The 20200-nt window shown below is 34.3% G+C and overlaps 1 protein-coding gene across 2 annotated transcripts; it reads right to left on the bottom strand.

The window, feature by feature from the left end:
- Window positions 1-249: 249 nt before the first annotated feature.
- Window positions 250-18207, bottom strand: LOC145673805 (uncharacterized). Of its 2 annotated transcripts, none has more exons than XM_081743571.1 (3): window positions 17869-18207; window positions 16148-16253; window positions 250-891 (listed from the first exon to the last, which is right to left on the bottom strand). In XM_081743571.1, exons 2-3 carry the CDS (start codon window positions 16165-16167, stop codon window positions 534-536), a joined length of 378 nt encoding a protein of 125 aa, XP_081599697.1. In that variant the 5' UTR covers window positions 16168-16253; window positions 17869-18207; the 3' UTR covers window positions 250-533. The 2 variants fall into 2 exon arrangements, with proteins under 2 accessions (XP_081599697.1, XP_081599695.1); XM_081743569.1 differs by having other exon boundaries at window positions 16148-16308.
- Window positions 18208-20200: the final 1993 nt, after the last annotated feature.

Genomic DNA, 20200 nt, shown 5'->3' on the forward strand with positions numbered 1-20200 from the left:
GAGGAAACATTCTTATTTTATATATAAATAAATGCCATCCCAGAGTTTGGAGCTCTTAAAATTATCTCTAAGTAGAAATATTACAACCCACCGCACCTCCCCCAGAAATCCGTCCTTGATTCGCCCCTGAGTGGAACATAGTGTTTTGAAAATATACATTTTACCAACTTCTTTATTATTTATGACAAGTAAGTTACTTATTCAATAAATGTATAAACTATTTAGTATTTTACTTGTTTATTTTCTGAATGTTCATTTACATGTGTATAATATAGATAGATATCCTACATAATGTTACAAACTGATATCTTACAAAATTAAACTTAAAAAATAAAATTGAGAGGAAACAAATCAATGTGGTTTGAGAATGGATTTAAAAGTGTTCAGTTAAAATGTCAAGCATTTTTATAAGAACGAGAACTACTGTATGAAGAAACTGTTAGATTTTGTTTGCACAAAAATATAGACAAATGATTAATCATTCTCTTTCAATGAACATTCACTTTTAATTACAATTTGAATTGTAATTTCTTTCAACACTCATTAGTTGGTGCCTTCTTCCTTGTTTCGCTTCTTATTTTCCCCATTTCATATCTTTCGTATCTCTCAGAGACTACAGAAATCACATAATTTCCTCCAATTCTATCGCACAAGCCAGACAGTAGTACCATCAGCAGAAACGCAAGAAACATGAAGATGAATACGCCCTTATTAAGAACGTAACTATCGGTATAGACGATAGTTTCGTTATAACTGGTTTCGCTTCCGTTAATTATTGGGGAAGAGATGTCGGTGTAGTTCATTGTGATATGTATACTGGACAGATGACAGACGTACCAGAAGATAATTACTCGTAGGCAGAAGGCAGTTTCTTTTTCAATTATAGGAGATCTGCAATGGAAAAGCCATAAAATTAGTGACATGTAGTGGAATTGTAAAGAAAATGCATTTTAATGAAAACTTAAATAAAACAGTGTTCCTGATAGAAGTTACTTGTAACACTTTCACAGCTGGATATTCATTCGCTAGACGACTCTACTCTGTTTTTCAAATATGTCTTAAATCATTTTTGATATGAATTTAATGAACATAGGTTAAACATCGATTGTTATAAGCTCTCGACGTGACCAAATGGGAGCTTAGTAGAGCTATATACATTTCTCATCATCGCATTCTGATTGGTTGAAACTCAATTATTAGTAGTGTCCTCAGCCATGTTATAATATACATAAATTAATAAAAATGACAGTTGTGAAATAATTAATATAAAAGATTGACAGGTAAAAAAATGGTTATTGGAAATTATTCTTGAGTTTGGCTACAACGATATATTAATAAGTAGACGGAGTACTAATTTATTTTATAGTGAAAGTGGTGAATAAAAATGACAGATGTGATATTAAAAATACATGAATTATAAATTTGACAGGTAAATGAATGATAATAAGCATGAAATTAATTCATTTCTGGGTTACAAATAATAGCATAAAACATTGAAAAACTGGATATTAAAATCAAACTATCTACATAGGTAACATTTAACACAAAGCAATCGAGGAAAAGATCTTATTTCTTATATAGTCATTCCATTAATTATTATAGCGACATTTCTAAAAATAGCCTTGGACATCTAATTAATGTTTGAATAGTAGATGCTTATTCCAAATTTTTCTGAAAAATTCGACTTTAACTTCTTATAAAAGAAACAAATTACCCATTACGGAAAGGCGATGCCTTTAAATATGAATCATTTGTTTTGGGCAGACAGCTGACAGCACCCCTGGGGTGAAAGTGGATTCCCTTCAAACAAAAATATAATGTAGGTCATTGAGAGACATAATATGGTAGAATTTTCTGGATGTTATGTAGATTGAGTATAAAAAACAATGTAAAATCCACGAACAGTGCATTGTAAAACAATTCGTTAAGAAGTGCAATTACGTAGCTGGAAGAAGATATTGAAGAGGTATATTGGTTTTAATATTTTATTTTTGGTGATTGGAATAAAGATTTGCCAGAATTAAAGTTAAAACATTAAAATCTTACGATGATGTTAGATTATGTCATATTGGCACGTGCGTTTGTTTGTTGATATAAGTTGTTGCACATGGTTGTGTTTGTGTTATGTTATTAATGAAATCCTGGCGAGACGCTAACTCGCAGGATTATGTAAAGATGAAAACCAAGAACAGTAATGTCAGCTTTGTAATGTCATAAATGTGTAATACAATTTTGACACAATTTGGATATGGCACAATATTCAGATTCGCAGAAATTGATAGTCTGGGAATTCGGTCACGATGTAATACGGTCTGAAACAAATGTTTTACCAATAGCTGAGGTAAACACAGTTGAACAAGATGACGAATTCCATCGTCTGGAATGGACAACAAAAACCCCGAGTTAGAGAGAATCTAGATCAGATGTAGAGCAGATGTAGATCAGATATGGATCAGTTGTGGATCAGTGGAACATCAGACGAGAGCAGAATAATATCGGTGTGAGATTAGTTGGAGACCGCAAGTAGATCAAGGGTCGATCTACGTTACGTTTACGAAGAGATATCATCGAGTAATGGTTGGTCTTTAGTTGGCAATCTGTGGAGACCAGCGCAACCACCAACCTTGTCCAAAGAGAGATCCAGAGCCAAGGAGTAAGGAGTCATCGTTCCAGACAGACGCAGCATAACCAAGGTATGTGTGCCTCAGCTATGTATGTTGATCGCGATCTAAGTTCCAGGCATTTAACGATCTGTGATCTGAACCATTAGGCCATATTCATTCACTACACACACACTAACACAATGACATTAAGTAGTTAAATACATAAGCTAACCGAATTATAGAGATTTTGTAATTATCCTCTCATTTAAACATTTACCTACTCATTTTGGATAATGAGTAGTAGCAGCTTCGTTACGTCACTACTTAAATATCCCCATGCTTTATAATCACGACGTAAGTAGGTTTTTATGGTGGAGATACTTCCGGTTCGGTTTCCGGTGTGCTTTAAAGGCTCTTAATAATATAACCCACCATTGTTATAATAGAAGCAAAAGATTTATATTTTCTTGGTTATTAGGTTTGTCATCTATTGGTTTGTCAACATATAATTTGGTTCATAATCAACAATTTTCATCTTCGGTAGAGAAACTAGCTAAACATGAAAACTTACTAGCTACTGAAATTAAAAACTTGAAAACATCCTTCAATAATGAAATTTCTCTGGTGTATGGTATTGTAGTAAAAGTACAACACGTATTGCAGGGGTTTGAAAATAAAATACAAGAATTGTATTGCTATTTACATCAATCTCAAAGTAAGATACTTGCGAATTTATTTGCACATTTAGTTCAGGAAAGGGTGAATAAAATTATAAACAGCATAATAAATAATCAGCTTTCATATTATATATTATCGAACAAAGACATAAAAGGACTGGTAAATCTGCATGATGTTTTAAAACACACTATTTATAAGTCAGATAATGGAATGTTTTATCAAATGTCTAATATATATTTAATGAAATACCACTATGAAGAAAATAATGTTGACTTGTTACTAAAAACATCGATAATATACGATAGTATCATTTCTATTATTTATAATGTGATCTCAATGGGATATTTGATTAATAATACGAGAATAATTTATGAATTGCCAGAGGCGGTGTATTTGGCCGAAGGTACATACCACTCATTGGATAAAACGAAGTGTGAGTTTAAAAGTTTTTTTTATATTTTTGCGAAAGTATCACTTTAGACAATGAGGCGAAATGTTTGAATAATAATGTACTAAATAATTCATTAGAGGGATGTCAACAAAATTCAGAAAAATATTCAGGAAAAGTAATATTTCGATATACACATGCAAGTGTCATATATTTATCTGTACAACATGATGCGTATATGACGAAGGTAGGTGTACATCAGGAAATTACATCCACAAAATTAGAACAAACAAAAAAAAATAGATCATATTTTGTAAATTATGATAAATTTGATAACATAATTATAGGTGAATTTGTAATTCCGACGAAGCAGATCGTACAACTGCGTAATAAGCATATTAAATTAATGGGAAATTGGACGGAAAGACAAATAAATTTTTCTTTGCATACACAGGAATTAAATGGATTAACAGAGAAATTATTAAAGTTAAAAGTAGATACGACAATGCCGGAATTAAGTTTAAAGACGGATTACATCATGTATGTGGTAGGTGGAGTTATAATAGCATTAATAACAACGACTTCGTTGTTGGTAATATTATACTGTCGACTCTACAAGTCGATTCGTATATATAAAATGCAAAATCAAGAATAATAATAATAATAATAATAATAATACGTAGGCAAGTCAAGAAAGACTTGGACTGATTTTTTTTCCGGCAGATCTGTTAACGCTGGAGCTTCATAGTTTGGCATACAAGTAGGGTGGGTCTTGCTGTGCATATATATAAAATGTTGTTAAGGAATCATTGCATGTTTGGTAACCACGACTTTTTATTGCAGGTGATGTTCTGCGCCGCCTCTAGAAGTCGCCTGTAGAAGAAATGGAGTCATTACGAGATGAACAATTTGCCGCTATACGGTTCTGCTATCGCCTGGGGAAAAGTGCAACAGAAACTCTAGGAATGTTGAGAGCAGCCTACAAAGATGACGCTGTGCCACGAAGTACCGTGTTCTGGTGGTTCAAAGAGTTTAAAGAGGGCCGAATGACAATCACGAAAGCTGGTGGACCAGGTGAATCAGCGTCAGCTGTTACTGAGGTGAACATTAACACGGCAGCAGTCATTGTTAGAGAAGATCGCCGCATCAGTATCGACGATCTGGCAGCCGCACTACGCATATCTCATGGCAGTGCCTTCACAATTTTGCATGACCACCTCCACATGAGCCGAGTGTGTGCTCGATGGATTCCGCGACTCCTGACACCAGAGCAGAAGGCCGTTCGAGTGGAGACTTGCAGGGAGCTGTTGCAAAGGTTTGAGGATGGTGGAGACGCCTATATGGAGTCAATTGTCACCGGCGATGAGTCATGGCTTCATCATTTCGATCCTGAGGGCAAGCAAGCCAGTACGCAGTGGAAGACACCAGGTTCGCCCACACCAAAAAAGGCAAAGATTGTGAAGTCGGCAGGCAAGGTGATGGTGATCTCGTTCTTTGATCATCTTGGTATGGTGTATCAGCATGCTGTTCCCTCCGGCACTACTGTAACTGCAACATATTACGTGTCAGTCATTTAGACCTTACGGCAGCACATTGCGAAGAAACGAACAAACCTTTGCAATGGCGGCTGGAGACTCCACCATGACAACGCGAGACCACACGTGGCACATGCTGTCCTCGAATACCTACATCAGCACAATATCAACTGTGTGTCACACCCACCGTATAGCCCAGATCTCGCACCGTGCGACTCTTTTCTATTCCCTGCCCTAAAATCCAGACTGCGTGGACGCCGCTTCTCCGATAATTCCGAGGTTCTGAAGGCATCGGAGGCGGTTTTGAAGGACTTCTCAAAGAATGGCCTGCGGCACGTGTTTGAGGACTGGAAGACTCGAATGAAAAAGTGCATTCAAATGGGCGGGGACTACTTTGAAAAGGATCATGTGCCTGTTGCTGAGTAATAATAAATTGCCTAGAAAAAAATCAGTCCAAGTCTTTCTTGACTAGCCCTCGTAATAATAATAATAATAATAATAAGAAGAAGAAGAAGAAGAATCGAAAACTAATAAGATAGTAATCGAATGACGTAAAACAATGTTGGATGTACTACCATGAGCAAAATAAATGACGCGTCTCTTTATTTTGAAGTTTTTTGAAAATATCTCCGTTTTCTTTATATTTTCGAAATTTCGGAAGGTTTCCCCAGCAGGACAGGTTAATAACAAACCCGTTTTTAATATTTGTGTTAGATATTAGCTTAAAATAAAGAAATTAGAAGCAAAAAACATTAAATCGACATAAATCTCGAGAATTACCAACTCTGCTAAAGTGGGAAATTTTCAAGAACACGAGGGAATTCTGCATTTCATCACGAAGCAGCGACATCTATGTCATTGAGAGAAATGTGGATTAAATCTACAAACTAAACTTTTAACGAATATTTCTAGTATGTCTTATTATATGCATTATCTGCAAACTCCAAATATATGAATATATGCTAAGTATTAACATAAAGATAGAGCAAATAGTGGAAATTATCTATGGAAAAGGACGAATTGGTAGGACGATCGTAATGAAATATCGTCTTTACCGGAACAGGCTCAGTTCACGTAAAAAAAAAACAAATAGCTCAGTTAGTTAAAGAAACGAGTCTGTATGCTGAAGGTAGCGGGAAGGTAACGTATGTGTAAAACTCATGACGATACCAAAAAAAGAAAAAATGCTATTGTCGCACCTGCATTAGCGTCCCTAATTTTGTTTGCAAACAGTTTCGTAATTATTTCCCCTGTGCTCACTGCTCACCATATGCTCGCTGGCGCATAACGAATGTTTCCCAGTAAATGTTAATTCTAATTTGGAGAATTTTATAAAGTTTCACAATATTTCTCACTAGATAGTCTTCTATCTACGTGTTTGGATATTTTGATAACAGATTTCCCTATTAAATGTTTAATTTTCCCTAGATGTTTAATTACGGAAAAGTTTCACAATGTATTTGTATTGAATTGAAATTGTTTTGAATTTACTACATAAGGTAAGTAGACCGAAGGAGGAGAACTCAAGTAATTGATATTCTACGTAAAAGCAACCTATTGTAGAATGATGATGCTTCTTATCTTCAGCACATAATCTTTACGTTAGAGAATCAGAGAGAGAAAAATCCTGGTTTTTCCTCCTCTATGACCACCCATCTTAAACCTCTACATATCATTGTTCGTCTCACAAAATTTCGGTGCTCCAAAAACATTCAAATAATAATAATAATAATAATAATAATAATAATAATAATAATAATAATAATAATAATAATAATAATAATAATAATCCTGAATATGCCATCCTTACATAATGTAGGATATCTTAGTTTCCTAGTTTAAATCTTAAATATCTTAGTTTAAAATGCTTTCTTTAGTACATATTTGAGCAACCATGTAGGAGGGGGTACGACTTTTTATTTTGCCCCTCTCATTTCAGTAGCCTTCCAACAGAAAGTAATTTTTGATAAGCAGGACAGACAAAATGAATAAGAAATATATTTACAGCATCCTCTCCCCTTTCATGATTGGAATATCACGTAATATTTTTTATTCTACGAAAGATGGCCCTGTGCGGTTAGGGGTAGGTAACTAAAAAAATACCTAATATATAGCGCCCCTTGATTGTAATATTACCGCTTCTTTATTTGTACGAGGGAGCCCCTACACAATCAAGGGTGACAAAAAGAATAGGAAGAGTGTCTATTGATTCCAGTGGTGGATCCAGCACGAACTCCTGGGGGAGGGGAGGGGAAGTGAAAGATTCTTTTGATAATGTGAAGCTGTCACAAATTACCACTTAACTAAACTAAACAATAGTGGGGGGAACCGGAACCCAGTCAGTTTAAATTGATGTAAAAGTTTAATTTTTGGCTTCATATTAAAGCTTTGGTTTCAAGTGAGAATTTCAGTCCAAGTGGTCAATGATCAAATCTCGTGGGGCTCTTCAGTGTAGGCTAATACGGCCCCCTTATGAGAAAAGGCAAAATTATTAACATGTTTATAACTTTCGAATTTTTCGTCTATTTTAAAGAAATATTTTGCTTCGTATTAAAGTATTGGTTCCAAATGACAAACTCAGTCCGAATGGACAATGATCAAATCTCCGGGGGGGGTCTTCAGTATAGGGGGCTACGGCTCCCTTATGGGAAAAGGCAAAAATATGAAAATGCTTATAACTTCCGAATTTTCCGTCTATTTTAAAGAAATTATTGGCTTCATATTAAAGTCTTGGTTTCAAATGACAATTTCCGTGTGGACAATGATCAAATCTCGGAGGGCTCTTCGGTGTACGGGTTTCGGCTTCTTTATGGGGCAAGATTCACGTAGTTGATATTGGAAAATTGTTTTGTATATATAAGTGGAAACTTGCATCATTTGGTTAATTTTACCTCTTATGTTTTGCAGATTCATATTCCAAGCAATAGTTACTTCGCAGAGCTAAAAGAAGGCACTTACTAGTTTCATTAAAATGAAATGTCTTTTATGTGAGGAGCAAACGAACGAACAGGCACCCAAACGTTGGTTGAGTCGTACGGTTGAAACTCGTTAAGCTCGCTTCAATTATTATTATTATTATTATTATTATTATTATTATTATTATTATTAATAATAATAATAATAATAATAATAATAATAATAATAATAATAATAATAAAGCATTGCAGGGACCTTTGGTGCAGGGGGTCCGTGGCTCGATTCCACTTCGTGCCAAGTGAAATTTGAGGTGGACAAATACCGTGTGCATGGGTATGTGTTTTCTTGAGATTTTCCATTTTCCTCCCACTTTCTTCATTTCACCATTTCATTCATCATCATTCTCCCTTAGCGTAGGTGCATAATCGTCCAACGTTAAACTAGATATTGCAATTTCAATAATAATAATAATAAAAATTAATTCAACTGAAAGGACTGTAATTTATGTGGACAGCAATTATCATAAATATGCAACCATTATAAAAACAATGCTTTGAGTAGAAAGATAATCCTTCCCAAGTGTTAACGAATGCGCACGAGATAAGACATGTCTCGAGAAAGAGACAAGACGCGCTTTGTGACATCCAAGATAATACGAGGCAAATGTTTTGGACACGAGATAGCTTGTAAAATGTCTCGTCTTGTCTGGAATGTCTCGAAAACAAAAGTCTAAGTTTTAAAATTATTTTTCAAGATCTATTCTCTCAGAAGTAGTTCTCTGCTTTAAAATTAATAACGACATTTGTGATTTAAAAAAAGATAAACAATGCCTAAAGTTAATAGTTAACTTTTCGAAAAGAAGGTTCATTAAGGGTGAACCTGAAAGATGTCCACAAACTTCGGGAGGTGATTCGTGACATCAAAAGGAGACAAATGGTCCTCTTGCAGTTTTCGAATTCAGCTTCGTTGTCGAGATACAGGGTTGCCAACTGGTCGTGTTTGAGGAACTCACTGGGAATAAATTCAAGTCGAAGAATAAACTACTACTAATATATTTTTCAGGTCAATTGACTTATACCATGTTGTAAGGTTAAATATTTATTTATGAAGTGTGTACAAAATTCGCCAGGGTCTTTTCTGAGAAAATCGTCGAGAAAAAGTCACCTCCAAGAATAAACTACCCCTCGTAAATTTTTCTAAGAGAAATATCTGATACTGTAATATAGGGTTGTTAATTAAATATTGATTAATGAAAAATAAACAAAATTGATAAAACCATTTTGGAGAAAATAGCTTTTTTCGATTTTCGGCTGTTTGTAAACCACACTTATTTTAGGTGGTAGGAAAAAATGGGAAAATCTCCTGTAAGAATACTAAGTAAACCCTAAGTTTAAAATTTGGTGTAGATAAGTTGAACGGTATGGCCTCTAGGCGAGTGCATATAAAAGTGTGCCGAACGGACGGACCGGAAGGAAAGGGTGTCGAAAAGTCACATTTTTGCTATGTAGACGCCATGAAACATGTAAATCCGTTGAAATCTGAATTTGATATTATTTTCACAGTCACTATATTTTCTTCTCTCTTTTGTCGCTCGAAAAAGAAAAGCCTGAGTTTACCACAAAAAGCTAGGGAGTTTCTCAAAAAATATTCAATTACAGGGCCACCGCACTAAACTTTTTCAATTCAATTTCTTAACTGTGTTAGGCCGCAGTTGTTACTGAAGTGTGTATTTGGGTAATACGAATAAAATTATCGTATTATTCAAATACATCGAATGTCAGATTATCGAATAAAAAACTTCGATTGAAGAAAATCCATACTACAAAACTAACTCACACTTCGAGCACATTTTCATTAGACATATAATAGACCAATTAATGCAATCATTGTTTATGAAATATGAAAAAAATCAAATGAGTCAGTTTGGGAAAGTCGTTCAAAAAGAACACGTCAGGAGTAGCCTACCTCTTGTGAATTGTTTCGAACAATGAGTTAAGATATACTTTTTGTAATTAATGAAATATTTATTTGCGAAATTTGAACAAAATCGCCTGTCGTTCGAGAAAATTGTCAGGGAAAAAACCTTGACCCCAAAAATAAACTATCCGTTGTAATTGTTTTTCATAGAAATGACTTATACTAAAATATAGGGTTATTAATGAAATACTTATTTATGAATTATCAATAAAATTGTCCGAGCAATTTTTGAGAAAATCGTGAGGGAAAACTAACTCCCCGAATAAACTATCTCTTGAGGATTCTTTCAGGGTAAGCGAGTTATTCCATATTACTAGGTTTTTAATGAAATATTTATTTCTGAGTACGAACAAAATTGCTTGACTCATTTTTGAGAAAACCATGGAGGAAAAACACCCCCAAGAGTAAACTACCCCTCGCATATTTTTCCAGGACAAACGAGTTTTGCCATATTGTTCGGTTATTAACGAAATATTTATTTTTGAAATATGAATAAACTCTTTTGAGTCGTTTTTGAGAAAATCGCCCAGACAACACTCCACCAAGAATAAACTAACCCTCGCATTTTTTTAGGACAAACGAGTTATGCCATATTGATAAGTTATTAATGAAATCTTTATTTATGAAATATGAACGAAAACATTTGAGTCCATTTTGAGAAAATCACTGAGAAAATACTCACCCCCTTAGTATAAACTACCCCTTGTAGATTTTTCTCAGATAAATGCCTTATACCACAAAATAGGGTTGCTAATTAAATATTGATTTATAAAAAAAAGAAAGAAAACAAGATCGTTAGAGCCAGTTATGAGAAAATATCTTTTTTTTTATTTTCATCGTACAGGAAACTACCCTTGTTTTGGGAGTAGGAGGGAAATAAAAAAAACTATAGGAAATACTATGAAAATCTTAAACTAAAATTTGGTGCAGATAAGTTGAACATACCGTAAATTTTTCAACTAATTTACGGTATGTTCAAGTATGGCTTCTAGGCGAGGTATGGCTTCAGGTATGGCTTCTAGGCGAGTGCACAGAAAAGTGTACCGAACGGACGGACGAACTGATGAACATGTATCGAAAAATAACTTTTTCGGTGTTAGGGGCTATAATACGTGTAAATTCGTTGAAATCTCAAATTTGATTTTTTTTCGAACACCATACTTTCTTCTCTCATTTGTCACTTCAAAGTAAAAGGAACTCAGAACTACAGATAAAAGACACCTACTTTTACACATAGACATTTATTGATTTAAAACTGTTTTAGTTTGTGTCATTTCACTTCCAATTGAAAGGTTTTACAATGATTAACGGCATACCAATGACGAGACGGAAGTTTTCAGGAAGTAAATGCATTCAGAAGTCTAGACTGCATTACAGCCTGTTTTTATTTATGCAATTGTTAACAGCTGTAATTTCGTCCAAACGCTACATGACATAATTTTTGGTTGACGTCATTGTATTACTATTTTAGTATTGTTCTCTTCAGACTTGGTTGAAGTTTTGTCTTAACGGTTATACATTTTTTCTTTCTTATTTCATCGTTACACATAAAAACAAAATGTTATTGTGAGTGGATAGATTCGAACCTACGAACATTGAGTTTATATTCATCCAACACTTTACCAATGGACCAAGCTTTGTCTTCACGTTAACGCCCGGTTACAGGGTTTACTACGATTTAAATAAAATGGCTGGCTGTTAGAATTCCCTGCTCACATATTTCGATAAATAATTTTCATTGCTTCGTAGATACGTAGAGCAATGTTTAGATACACATTTTAGGAGAGTGAATTTTGGTGTATATAATAATTTTATGCCAGGTAAAAGCTAGATAAGTTTTGATAAAATGTTTCATATGTAGTTCTCAATAATAAGTTTGCTGTTCGGAGTGAAGTTCCAAGGTTCAGCATTGACTATCAGTTTTTGCTATTAATATCCCTTCTAACAATATTGGCAGTGGACAAAAGTTAGCCCGTGTTGAAGCTTTTTGCTCCTAATTTAGTTATTTTACATATTTAAGGAATATATTGAAAATTGTCAGCAGGCACGTATGCAGTAATTTGTTTCGGGAGAAGTCCGACTTCAATATTAGGATAAATTATAATAAAATTTAAAAGATAATCCTTAAATTTAGGCTAAATTTACAGAGAAGTTGGGATTTCAGAGGGGAGTCCGGACCACCTGGACCCACCCCTAAATGCGTCCTTGTTTGTCAGTAACGTTTCCTCATTTTGAAACCCTCAAAAACTTCGGATATATAAAGGAAAACGAGTTATTTTCGATAAAATATCACTTCAGAAGACGCGACAGTTTTATTGCACATGGTGGTATCCCAAGTTCACAAGGGCAAGAATTCATTAATTTTGATTCTCTGTCATTGTGCTCTATCGAAAGGTTAGGTTTGTAACATATTACTCCTACGAACAAGCATGACTGGCAGATAGGAATACTGAATACAACTCCAGAGAAATGCATGCTGAACTTACGTTTATAGCTATGCTTTGGTGATTTGCCCTCAAGGTCAATCGAGTGGTAATTCAGTTCCGTCTCTGTTCTTAAGCCATGTTCGTATTACTTCGAAAAGTTTTGATAATGAAAAGCATGCCTCTTAATATAACAGACTTCTTTCGCGTAAGAAATCGAAACTCAGTTGGTCAGAGCAACTAGTCTGTAAGAATTAGGTTGTTAGTTAGTTAGGAGCCCAGTACGAGTAAGGGTTTTTATTACTATTGTTTTTATCTTTTTTATGTGAGGAAAAATCAAATTGTGACATCGCGATATCAAATGTATTTGATTAGGTAGCTTTGTCTTAGCTAAACTTTAAACATCAGTAACCGTCGAAATTATTTCACCAACTGATCACTTACTGAACATTTCAAACACGTCAAACCAGTGGCATAACATGAAGGCTAACCTCTCCTCCGCAGTCCTTAGTTATGCGTCCGTACTTTCAAGGGCGGACTAAGGGCCGGGCGACTGCACGGGGCGCCAGAGAAAGAGGGGCACCAAAACGAGCCTCAAAAAGTAAATTTTATAATGTGCTTTCTACTGACGTTTTTGGTTTATATTCTTGTATAGTAGTGGCAATTATATGATCTTTTTCCATTTCACTATGGAAGAAGAGAGTTTCATAGTACTAAGGGGGCTGTATCGAAAAATTGAGAGATGGCATGTAGAATAAAGAGTTCCGGGAATTAAGTATTGCTTGTTTGTTTGCTTGAGTTTAGCGTTCCACGGTTATGCCTTAATGGGCAAGGGAGATGTGGATACTAATTATAGTGGAATCCGAACCACTTTTATCGTTCAACAGTAATCCACCGGGAATTGGACCCGGTACCACAAAAGGCAGGCGTGCTAGCCACTAGACCAGGGGGGGTGGAGTTGGTATTGTTTATAGCGGGCCATATTATTTGTGAACTTTTCCTAGGTAATGGATTTCTTTTTGAAAATGGGTTTAAAACAGGGGAGGGCAGGGAGGGTCATTTGCCCCCCGTGAGTTTGAGATGTATATAAATTTTATCATTAGAATAGTAGTAAATCGGTAAAAAACGCGAAATTTTACTTATATCAAGAGGTCTTGCCCCTCCCAAAGAAAAATCTGAAGTGACGCTCCTGGTTTAAACTATTAAAAACACTATGATAAAATGTAAAATATAGGCTACTACTAGGGGAAGGGCGCCAAAAAGTCACTTTGCCCGTGTGAAAATTTGCCCTGCTCCGCCCCTGCGTACTTTCTGCATATTTTTTGGCCTTGCAGCTTGTGCGGTCCAAACGCCACATTGTTGCGGGGGCGCTATTTACGCCTACCCTTCGAACGTAATTCAATAACTGTTTAAGAAATTCTACCATCAGCGTGAAAACGGGAATATATTTTTCTAATAGTCCCATAGAACTTTCACTCAGAATGCCAGATGCAATTTTTCAGAGTGGGCTCTGGCTAAGTAGAAGGAAGATCTGTTTTCTAAGTAAGTTCATTTCAGAAAGTTTGCTATTTCTTTAACAGTGATGTAAATAAATATACTTATCGTTATTAGCTCGACACCAAACCATCCTGGACAAATCCCTCTAGAACAATGATCGGCAAAAGTTATTCTGCATAATTTTATAAGCGACTCAAGGGTGAAACACTTGTTAACGAAAGCAATGTTGTGTATATACTGCCTTGTTTCTGACAAAATATAAAGTCTTTTGTAATCTTTAGACATTTTTCCTATTCTTTTTGTCACCCTTGGTTGTGTAGGGAAGCCTCGAACAAATAAAGAAGAGGTAATATTACAGATAAGGGACGCTATAAATATATTAGGTATTTCTTTTGTTACCTAACCATACCGGCCTAGGGTCGTCTTCAGTAGAATAAAAATGCTACGTGATATTACATTCACGAAGGAGGAAAGGATGCTCTAAATATATTTCTTATTCATTTTGTCTGCCCTGCTACTCAGAAATTATATACCTTCTGTTGGAGGGTGCTGAAAAGAGAGGAGGGGAAATAAAACGACGTGCCCCCTCATACATTTTAAATTTTGTGACGTGGTTGCTCAAATTATTACTAAAGAAAGCACTTTAAACTAAGATGTGTAAAGTTACAACATTATGTAACGGTGGCATATTCATTAATAGTAATAATAATAATAATAATAATAATAATAATAATAATAATAATAATAATAATAATAATAATAATAATAATAATAATAATAATAATAGTAATAATAATAATAAATATGAATGTCTTTGGAGAGCCGAAATTACGTGAGACGAACAATGATATGTAGAGGTTTAAGATGGGTGGTCATACAGGAGGAAAACCAGGATTTTTCTCTCTCTGACTCTCTAACGTTAAGATTATGTGCTGAAGGTAAGAAGCATCATCATTCTACAATAGGTTGCTTTTACGTAGAATATCTATTACTTGAGCTCCCCTCCTTCGGGTAACTTTGCTTATGTAGTAAATTCAAAACAATTTCAATTAAAGACAAATATTTATAGAGAAAATTAAACATTTAATAGGGAAATCTGTTATCAAAATATCCAAACATGTAGATAGAAGACTATGTAGTGAGAAACATTGTGAAACTATAAAATTCTCCAAATTAGAATTAACATTTACTGGAAAACATTCGTTATGCATCAGTGAGCACAGGGGAAATAATTACGAATCTGTTTGCAAACAAAAATTAGAGACACTAATGCAAATGCGACGATATTTTCTCTCTTTTTTTTTTGGTATCGTCATGAGTATTACACATATGTTACAATTTGATTCTTTCCCAAATAAAAAATAAATAAAATAACCTTAGTGATAAAAATGACAACAGTACTTCCACGGGATTCGAACCGTCTACCTTCGGTATACAAACTCGTTGCTTTACTTAACTGAACTATTTGCTCTCTTACGTAAGCTGAACCTGTTCTACAGTAAAGACGATTTTTCATTACGATTGGGCTAACAATTCGCCTTTTTCCATAGGTTATTTCCACTATTTGCACTATCTATACGTTAATACTTAGCATAGATTCATATATTTGGAGTTCGCTGATAATGCATATAATAAGACATACTAGAAATATTTCGTTAAAATTTTCGTTTGTAGATCTAATCCACGCTTCTCTCAATGACATAGATGTCGCTGCTTCGTGTTGAACTGCAGAATTCCCTCGCGTTCTTGAAAATTTCCCACTTTAGCAGAGTTGGTAATTCTCGAGATTTCTGTCGATTTAATGTTTTTTGCTTCTAATTTCTTTATTTTAAGCTAATATCTAACACAAATATTAAAAACGGGTTTGTTATTAACCTGTCCTGCTGGGGAAACCTTCCGAAATTTCGAACATATAAAGAAAACGGAGATATTTTCAAAAAACTTCAAAATAAAGAGACGCGTCATTTATTTTGCTCATGGTAGTACCTTGGATTTGAAAAAAAATAGTTTTGAACATTTGCAGGTATGGAGAAGAAAATTATTTTTTTAAAAAAAGTGAGAAAATAACCTGAAAAAGAAATACTGAAATAAGAATAGTAAACAATTGGAGAAATTAGTGTAAATACTTACCGAACAAGAGTGGCAATCATGAGTCACGAGTCAGTAAGCCTAGACAATAGGATAATCCTAGAGATCCTTGAGTGAGAGTATCCATTGGTGTAACGGAGAGGTTTAACTGAGCGAAAGGAAATACGTATGAAGTAAAACGATAACATCCTGTACTCCAGTCACTTAAAAGAAGCAATAATAATAGTAATAAGCAAAGCCTAGACCATCATAGATAAGGCTAGAGAACATCATATAAATATAGCGATAACTAGGATTAGTAACAATCAAACATCAGTGAGACAACTAGCTGAAAGCTAATAGAATCAGTGAGAATAAAAATATATTTTAATAAAAATAGCAATAGAGCTAGATAACAGATAAAATAAAGAATAAGAATAGATAAAAGAAATATAAATTTGTAGAAAATAAGTTTACTAGTTAAAATAAATAAGTTGAAAAGGTACGTAGAAGTTTGAAAAAATAGAAGAAATACCGAGAAGAAAAATAATAGACCAATAGTTAAAAAAGTGATTAATAGACCATAAATTAGTCACAATAGCATTTATACGTATTGCATTTTGTCTAAAACATTCAAAATTTTAATGTAAACATTGTATTTTGTACCAAGTTAAATTTCTAAATTCAAAGTTTTTTTTAAAAAAAAAGAACTGAAAATTAAAAATAATCAATAATTAATATAGTAACATATTGGTAATTATAGCATATTGATATTAATCAACAGAATTTAAAGTATTCATTATGTAACATATCAGACGTAAAAGTTTAATCTCTATATGGAAAGCAAGACAGATGTTGATTGCTCTGACGCAGAAAATACAATAGCATGGCAACCATGTCTGCATGTTTCGCAGCACGAGCGCTGGTGCTGTAAAATCCCTTCAAACCTCAAAGAGGCGGAGCTTACAGAAACAAAGATGGAAGCTTGCTGCAAGCCAAGCCTCCACATAATGAATACAGCATTTTCATGCAAATTACGATGCAATATGTATTAATTCCGACTTAATAAATGATTGCAATATTATAGAAAGATAGAAGAAAGATTAATACATGTATCAGTACATAAATATATGCATATGAGTAGTTGAAGAGAGTATTTAAGTACGTAAATATCAGCGGTAATTACTATTGGTAGTACGACTTTGAAAAAAAAGAGCGGAAAATAAGAGAGGAGAAAGGGGAGAAGTAATATGTAATAATACTGATTTCTAGCACTAGATAGATTACATAAGAGTAGAAAAATAGTTCATTGTAAAGAAATATGCATCTATTGTGCATTAAAAAGAAGCAATGAAAAATTTAATGAATGGGAAAATAGGCCTATGATAAAATACAGTGGAAATTTTCACTGACGGAAATCATAGACAGAATTACAGAAACTTATTAGCTCATAATAGATAAGATAGATGAAAATAGATGAAGAATAGAGTCTCACACCTAGTTATTTTATATTTTTTACAGAATTATGGAAGAGAAGACAGTGATGTTAATAGTAGTTTTAATAGCCTTAGAAATGTCAGTAGTGTTGGTAAAAGTAGTTACTGGATATTTAATATTAAGATTAAAGAAACTAGACAAAAAGAGAGCAAAGATCACTAGTAGCGTTCACATAGAAAACACGGACACGGCCTATGGACAACCAGACAAGATATACACTATGCTAGTACATACATTCACACTGTAATTAATAAACACAACACTGGAAAACACTGAAAAACACACACTTCAGATCACAGTAGTGAGATGATGGAAATATCACAAAAAAGCACAGATATATGGGGGTGCACAGGTTTTAACGGATACTGATGTAATCCGGAGTGTTGCCGATAGTAACACGAACTGTGGAAGTGCCGATAGTGAAAATAGACACGAACTTTGATCTCGAGAGTCGAACAATTCTAAACTTTATTTTACACCGTGCGAGATTATTATTATCTAAAAAGAATAAATTTGGAGGAAAAAATAGTGACAGCGTGAACTTCATGGGCTATAACACACATCCAGAGGAAACGACTGAAAATGCCACGTAAAAAACTTTCAAGTTCAGTGCCAAGTACAGTCAAAAAGTTCGGACTCATCAGCAGTCTACGGCATGGTTGGAACACATAGTTGCCAACCTCATGATTATTATTTGTGATGTTCAATGAAGTGAAAACTTAGTGTTTTTATATTTTAAGCATTTTTAGCATACTACAAAAATAAGATAACGTAATAAGGACGTTATTATAGCAACAAAGAATTTGTGCAAATGTATTCTAGATATGTGAATTGTGTTTAAAGTGCAAGATTAATGGTGAGAGAAATGGTGAGCAAGACAAAGAGACTTGCAATAAATGTATCTGAATTAGAAACTATGCAGTGAACTTTGGTACTGTAACGAATGGAAAAGTACTGTGAAGAGATCTAAAAAGGAAATATATGTATATAATTTTGTTGAGAGTGCTGAGCAGTAAGCAGTACAATGTAAAATCGCTAGATGGCATAAGAGTACGTTTTTACCATTAAAATTCATGCCATGAATTAAAAAAAAGAAATAATAGCAAATATAGAGAATGTGTGTCTTTTTTAAATTAAACGTGAAATATGTGTCTTATAATACATGAATAACGATAAATATAGGTGGTGGATGTTATGTACGATTTTAAGATATTAATTTTTGTATTATTTTTGTACTAAATGTTAAATCGATTTCTATGTAGAAATCTAGTCGAGAATGGAGTTCCCTCGTTTTGAAGGGGGGGGGGCATGTAGAGGTATATTGGTTTTAATGTTTTAATTTGGTGATTGGAATAAAGATTTGTTAGAATTAAAGTTAAAATATTAATATGTTACGATGATGTTAGATTATGTCATATTGGCACGTGCGTTTGTTTGTTGATATAAGTTGTTGCACATGGTTGTGTTTGTGTTATGTTATTAATGAAATCCTGGCGAGACGCTAACTCGCAGGATTATGTAAAGATGAAAACCAAGAACAGTAATGTCAGCTTTGTAATGTCATAAATGTGTAATACAATTTTGACACAATTTGGATATGGCACAATACTCGTATTCAGATTCGCAGAAATTGATAGTCTGGGAAGTCGGTCACGATGTAATACGGTTTGAAACAAATGTTTTACCAATAGCTGAGGTAAACACAGTTGAACAAGATGACGAATTCCATCGTCTGGAATGGACAACAAAAACCCCGAGTTAGAGAGAATCTAGATCAGATGTAGAGCAGATGTAGATCAGATGTGGATCAGTTGTGGATCAGTGGAACATCAGACGAGAACAGCCTAAAATCGGTCTGAGATTAGTTGGAGACCGCAAGTAGATCAAGGGTTGATCTACATTACGTTTACGAAGAGATATCATCGAGTTATGGTTGGTCTTTAGTTGGCAATCTGTGGAGACCAAGCGCAGCCACCAACCTTGTCCAAAGGGAGATCCAGAGCCAAGCAGTAAGGAGTCATCCTTCCAGACAGACGCAGCATAACCAAGGTATGTGTGCCTCAGCTATGTGTGTTGATCGTGATCTAAGTTCCAGGCATTTAACGATCTGTGATCTGAACCATTAGGCCATATTCATTCACTACACACACACTAACACAATGACATTAAGTAGTTAAATACATAAGCTAACCGAATTATAGAGATTTTGTAATTATCCTCTCATTTAAACATTTACCTACTCATTTTGGATAATGAGTAGTAGCAGCTTCGTTACGTCACTACTTAAATATCCCCATGCTTTATAATCACGACGTAAGGAGGTTGTTAATAGAGACTGCTGGTGTAACTTGCAGATAAGATTTAAAAAAGACGTAAATGCATAATATATTGTTTTACGTTTTTTTTCTGATTTTATGGAAACGTAATACTTGTTTATGTTTCTTTTCGTATGTGTATGGCACATTTCTGCTTTTGTACTATATTTGAACACAAATGGGAATTGACATTGTGATGATGCACATGAAATGCTTGTTAGCGTTGTGAATGCGGAAGGATTTGTTTTAAATATAGCATATTATTTCTTTGATTGTTTATCACACCACAGAACCTATGTGATAC

The sequence above is a fragment of the Thermobia domestica genome, chromosome 17 (assembly GCF_964235325.1).
Source record: "Thermobia domestica chromosome 17, izTheDome1.hap1.1, whole genome shotgun sequence".
Classification (NCBI taxonomy): domain Eukaryota; kingdom Metazoa; phylum Arthropoda; class Insecta; order Zygentoma; family Lepismatidae; genus Thermobia; species Thermobia domestica.